The following is a 6,434-nucleotide window of genomic DNA, read 5'->3' as shown; positions in this document are numbered from 1 at the left end:
TGCGTACAGCTGAAATCTTGAAAATATATTATATTTTGTATTCCCTGAAAACATTTTTGTCATTAAATCGGGACGAGAGGATAAAGCTCTCTTGATCGGGATGGATTGATAAATCTTTCAATTTACTCGTCTGAAGGGTAGACATCTCGCCCTTTGCTTGTAACCTCCTTAAAGGCGTCACTGTTTTTTACCTTTATTCCGTAAACATTGCACCCTACCGATAACACTAGAGATGTCGATTAAACAGCTAATTATTGCATTTTCCTTCGTTTTTATTATCTGAAAATGGCATTTCTGAGCCCCTGAATTTGAAAAATTTTCCGGGGAAGCATGCCCCCAGACCCCCCTCCCCCGGTTTGCAGGGAGGACCAACCTTTCTTGCCGTGCGCACACCTTTAAACCTCCCGCTACGCCCCTGAGAGTTCTGACTAACGATAAGGACCATTAAAACAGACTTTGGTGCCAGTTTGTGACAGTCTTTTGCTGCCGTCTAGAAATGAATTAAATGTGCAAAATCGTTTTTCCCAGAATATTGTATGGTTAAAATTTGTGAAAGAAACAGGGCCAACAGCAGCACAATGGTTAATTATAAAATGATTTACACATCAAGCATGAAATCTGCTTCGCCTTTACAATGTAAACCATTTGCATAGTTTCATTAAAATCCGATATGGAGGTCCTTTAGAATGTCACAAAAAAGGATACTTCCAATCCCTTGACACACCAGTTTATGGCTTCTTCGTAGAGATGAAGTTTTACACAAGCACTCGCTCCTAAAAAATAAACATTTAGGGCATAATATGTCTTCCTCGTTCTAGAATCTGATACCCTGTGTGCAGTAGTGTCGCAGCGTCCGGCCCAGAGAAACCACTGCACGCAGGTACGATAAGGTCTCTGACAAAACATCATGGTAGCCTTAACTTGTACAATCCAAGGCCGCGGTCTCTAGAAGTTAGGTATCAGTGTTGTAGTAAAATAACAACTGAAATAGCTTTCCCCTGGTAACAACTACACACTACACACTTTATTATTATTAGAAAATCCAACCACTCGGCTTTCTTAGTTCGAACGGAAAAAATAGCTCTGGCATCGCCTTTAAAAAGCTGCCTTTTCTTGTCGTATGATGATGATTCCAGCCGGTATAAAAATACTTTAAACAATGACTGGACGCTCAAATGTTCTATCTGTTTAGTTATCCCGCTTTTCTGTTTGTTTTATTTTCACGTAAAATCCCTCAATTTCAGTTTTCATTTATTTGTAAAATCAATTGTTCAACAAAGCTATGAACAATCAATAGGTAGTATCTACACCTCCGTAAACCTCAAGGAAAATCAACTGAACTGGGTTGATGAATTATTTATCAGTAGAAATAACAAAAACTTTTGATGAAAAAACAAAAACAAACGAAAAAAATCCAGCTCAGTTAATCAGCATTCATTAACTTTTGATACAGATCTCTACTCATATTGTTACATTTCACAAGCACAATAGACAGCATTATATTCGTGTGCCATCTGTATGGGCTTTACAATGGCTCGCCCCCAGCTCGCCAATGTAAACGCCCATATTGATCTCCCGCACATATTTAATCTAGTTCTTAGAAATTACTGACATTAACTCAAAATATCTAGAACACAGACTGACCCAAAATGCAAACAAAACCCACCGTGAAAAGAGCCTTTACCTTTAACTATAGGTTTAATAAAAGTTGGTTCCAAATTTATGGCTGCTTTGGCGTCATTCAAGGTTTCCTGGTTATTTCCTGTTGAGGAAAGAGAACTTTTAATTTTTAAAATAATTGTACTTTTATATTTATGTGTAAAAAAAAAAAAAAGCGCTGGCGCTGTTGGAAGATGGGAAAAATCGTGCAGTCATTATAGCGAGGAAGCAACAAACCCCTATAATATAGATTGTGTTACGGGAAATCAAAGCAACTTTTTACTGTTTATATAGTTAAAATTCAGTGTTCTCCGCATGTGATGGCTGTGATCACGTGTTGCTAGAAAAGACTTCGCTTTCGTCATTGAATTTAACAGACATCAAAAACATTGTATGATGTCAAATGAAGGCCTTAAATTGTCCAACTCAGTGCTTAATTGTTAATAAGACGTAGTAACAGAAACCTAGAATAATTATATAATTGTTAATGTTATGCAATTCACTAATTTTAGGAAACCTAAGCCAGTGGGTACGATACTAACGGCTTTGTCGCAGAAAATCGATCTTTGGGGCTCAATCGAAGCCGCACTTTTTAAAAGTTCACTGTCCGTTGATGTGTCACCTTCGTTCCGGAAAAATAACAATAATAATACATTCTTTATAGAACAAAAACTGTACAGAGAAGGTTAACAACCTTCGTTTTCTGTTGTGTGAGTACAATTTCTCTGTAATTTTCATTTCCATATCTTTAATCAGGGCCTTGAAAATGGAGCATGTTCGGTTTGAGGATTCCATAAGCAGTGACCCAAGCTAAATCGTCCTCAATAACATTCTTTTTTGACATCGATTAAATGGTTTAAATTTACAAATTTTCAGTTCTAGTGTGCTTAGCGTTGTTATTGCTGTTGTTGTTGTTTTAAGTTAAATTTTTGTTTCCAAGTTTGCTTCGGTTTTCTCTCTTGCTGCCAGGCGGTTCATTCACGACAAAGTAACTCAGACCATCAAAGTTCTTTTGATTGGCACTTGTCTGCAGTTTTTCTCTTTTCATCCATTCTTATGACGGTTTCATCAATTTTTTTTTGGTTTCGTGGTTCGTCACACATCAAATATTTCAGGTCCGTCGACTCATTAAATTTCTTCGCGTATGTTAATAACCTTTTCAAAATTCCTTAACTTAGCAACTGTAAAATTGATTGATAATGTATGAGGAAAACATGAAAGAAGAGAAAATACATATTTAACGAGTGTCTGTAAGTTGGATGAAACATTGTTCTCATTAACATAAAACTTTCCTTCAATTTACTTGGTCAAAAATGCTAGAACTGACAAGGAAGTATTAAAATGAACATTAAGAATAGGCATATTTCATCTCACCAGACTCGAAAAAACATTCGCGTCAGATCTGTGTGGTATTTTACAGCGGCTTGCCTTCAACTTGTCATTTTGCAAATGCCCGTAGAGATCTCCCGACGTAGTTACAATTTTTAGCATGAACTGCGCACATGAACTCACCCAAACAAAAATGAGCTGCTGCTCTGTTGCTGTAGAGCTTTGCATTAAGTTCGTCATCTTCGCAGCTCACGTTAATTCCCTCAGTGTAGAAGTATATGGCATTCCTGAGTTCTCCTTTCCGGTATTCCTTGTTGCCTTCTTGAAAGTACACTTCTGCTATTGCTAAACAAAGAGGACTTGAGTTAGGTTTAGTCTGCTATGAGAGCCAAGTGGCGTTTGAGCCATGGCAAGATATGGCATTTCTATTAGGTAATGTTCGTGTCTTTTGAAAGTCTGTTTTAAGTGTTTTCTTCTTTTTTTTCTCCTCTGTTTCGAAGAGATCAGGGGCACCCAACGACAATTTTCGGAAAATATCTGTTCGGAAGACGATTTGAGATCTAGAATTTTCTGAACATTTTTTGCAAACTTCTTGCAAGTCTGCCTCTCCTAGGATTTTCGAACTTCTAAAAAATGCTATAATTGCCCATTTTTAACGGATTTTTACCCTAAAAAGGTCACCTACAATTTTCGGGAGCCTTTTTTCTGGCTGAAATTTTCGAAAAGGTAAGTTTTGTTGTCTATAATTTTCGAATCACAAGACTTCCAGCTAGGAAATCTGAACAGATGAAAAATTTTTGGGGGATAAAAATATGCCTATATCTACCGTTTAAATACTAAAACACGTTTAACAATGCTATGTTTAAGTGGTTTTGAACTATATTTTCGTTGGTTGCCCCCGAGAGAAAGCCATTGTATGGACGTGGCCATTTTCGGAGGCCGGGTTAGAATGTGTGTTAGCAGTTTAATACTGTAAAACACATAACCTTTCAAGCGCTTAACCAAAAATGCCCTGCAGTTAAAAGACGGATTACCGATTCAAAAATATAGCAATTTCTTACCAAGTATGGTCTCTTTGTCAAAATCGAGTATGCCTTTGTTAGGTGATGTGACGTCATTTTCGACCGAACTCGCCGCCATGAGATTTTTTCTGGAAATTTTTCGCCTTCTGTGACTTCTGTCCGGATCAGTGAGTAGCCGTCTCTTTTCTTCGGTTCAAGCTCTGTTTAACAAAAGTCAGAAAAAGAAACAAAAAAGAAACGAAAACATTCAATATATATTTGCCAAAAAGTGCTAGAAAAATGTAATCATTTAACCGACGTATATATTGAGCAAACGTTTACGATGTCTTTTTAAGATAGATATTTTTCATTTTACATTTTTTTTAAAAACCTTAGTGTAAACTATCTGCGAGCAACCCATTCGAAAATGAAACTTACAGTGCCGACGCTTATACGACTTGCCTATCTAATCATTCCGTTTCGGCTTGGTTTATCTCGATCTCACCTTTTTCATTTCAAACGTAAATACCATTGGCAATAAAATAAGACTCACTCTAATATTAAATGAGCCTATGTATAAGTGCAAACACGGTAGCCAAAATAACACTACATCTCAGTATTATTGTTGTGAATGATACCCAAGGGGTTGTTTATCGTTTGTCTCACAATAACCATTTCGACCGCTTACTACTGGTCTTCATCAGCCGATAATGTACAATTTGCTATGCGTCACTGTTATCCGTGATTTTTAGTGATGGGCACATTTCGTACCTCACTCATGGGTTTTTGATTTCCATCCTTAGTGTCATTAGTGTTCAGGAATAGCAACTGGCCACTGTTGTACCGATCGGCTGCTGTGGTCAACCTCGTTCCCGAGGTTTCTGTGCGGTGTCTGATTGTGGGCATCCACGCTTCTGGAATCGCAATATAATTCCACTGTCTCTATTGATGTTGTTAGAGTGAAATCGTATGCGGATAGTCTCTTTTACAACAGAGGATTACCTACGAGGGTCAAAAGGACCCAATGCGGATACTGCCCGGTCGTATTTATGTGTTTACTGTGTTTAGAAACAGCTGAGGTCCGAGTTAGTGAAAGCTATGCCACTCTCTTTTTCGGCCTCAATCCGTTCACGAATGCATTTTCCCGTTTCTTCGATGTACGCTTTGCCGCATTCATGAGAAACTATTCCAACTTTTTGTCCTGAGTCAATAGTATCCTTAGGTAGCGCCAGGTTGGAGATTAAACAGATTCATATAAAGGCTTTTAGAGCCGTAGAAACTGTTCGTTTATCAAGTTGAAAATTGACCGTGTTCGACGAGAAACCGAGAAACCGAGAAACTGAGAATGAATATATCTTTTCGATGCTTCTATTTTTCCGGCCAGCTTTGTACGGGGCTTACCAAATATTAATTCGGGTACGGAAAAAATTTAAAGTTCCGCAGTTCATCTTCTTCAACCTTACCTCAACTTACCTCTTGCTGTAACTGCAATGTATTGATAGGACCTACTGTTCTTGTCTCGGTGAGCAAATACAAAAAGCTCTTATATACACATTTGTATCACGTGCGCTTTTAATAAATTTGGTCATTATCAAATTTCTAACTTCCTGCTTTTAAGCAAGGTTTTCAGATTCGAACCTATTTCGGTAAATATTTGCTGTGAATCGAGTATTGAAAGTCACCTTTACCTGCCATGCCAATCTTATCTAACAACCCACAATCTTCAGACACAGGTATGGCTCCCAGAAACAGAAAAATTGTAAGCTGCATCCATTTGACGCGCTTTGCCAGACAATTTGTAGTCGCTGAATGATCATCAATATTCAATATTGGAGGATGATCCTCCAGGGATACTTTATGACAAAGTTTTAACCATCAAGATCTTCATCAGGAATTGGAATTGTTTTGATCTCTGTTTTTGATGGCGTGGCAGTGAAAAACAAACGTTCATTAAGCGGACACCCGCGGCACTTTCCCTCACCAGTGGTGTCCGCTTCAGAGGTCATAATCCAAATTTGTAACTACAGAAAGTATTGGCAATAGCGGAAATCGATCCTAAAATGGCTCTTGGTATGGGAGAAAACATTTAGAAATGATCCTATTAGCACTTATGTTTTTTAACGCTTAAAGACGGGAAAAGAAAACGGGATAAATTAAAAGACATAAGGGATTCCTACAATCCCGAGTGCCCTGTGATTTGAGTATTTATTGGCCCGTTTACAGTCATACGAAAATCGTTTGAAAATTTTTGCGCCAGCTACAATTGCAAAACCTAGCGCAATTAGAATGACGCAATGAGAGTGTTACGAAGTTAAATTTTGATGATTCCGCTGGACATACTTGCTAGAAATCATCCCGACAAAGTTAACTTCCAAATTCTAAATTGTAACGCCTTAATAGCGAGCGACACGGCACCCAAGGAACCACAGGACACCCAAAGATAGA

The 6,434-nt window shown here is 38.0% G+C and overlaps 1 protein-coding gene across 1 annotated transcript; it reads right to left on the bottom strand.

The window, feature by feature from the left end:
- Positions 1-681: 681 nt before the first annotated feature.
- LOC140923611 (tetratricopeptide repeat protein 4-like) lies at positions 682-4,128 on the bottom strand. The gene is made up of 4 exons (XM_073373684.1): positions 4,050-4,128; positions 3,172-3,333; positions 1,685-1,762; positions 682-773 (listed from the first exon to the last, which is right to left on the bottom strand). The coding sequence occupies exons 1-4, from the start codon at positions 4,126-4,128 to the stop codon at positions 682-684; spliced, it is 411 nt and encodes a 136-aa protein (XP_073229785.1).
- Positions 4,129-6,434: the final 2,306 nt, after the last annotated feature.

Source organism: Porites lutea, chromosome 13 (genome assembly GCF_958299795.1).
Source record: "Porites lutea chromosome 13, jaPorLute2.1, whole genome shotgun sequence".
Taxonomy (NCBI): domain Eukaryota; kingdom Metazoa; phylum Cnidaria; class Anthozoa; order Scleractinia; family Poritidae; genus Porites; species Porites lutea.
Note: the sequence above shows the minus strand (reverse complement) of the source record. Positions and strands in the feature narration are given on the sequence as shown.

Coding starts and splice junctions, on each gene's coding strand:
- LOC140923611 (XM_073373684.1), bottom strand. CDS start 4,128: ATGGCGGCGAGTTCGGTCGAAAATGACGTCACATCACCTAACAAAGGC. Junction 1,763..3,171: donor AGCAGCTCATTTTTGTTTGG/GTGAGTTCATGT, acceptor TTTCCTCAACAG/GAAATAACCAGGAAACCTTG. Junction 774..1,684: donor TATTAAACCTATAGTTAAAG/GTAAAGGCTCTT, acceptor TTTATTTTTTAG/GAGCGAGTGCTTGTGTAAAA.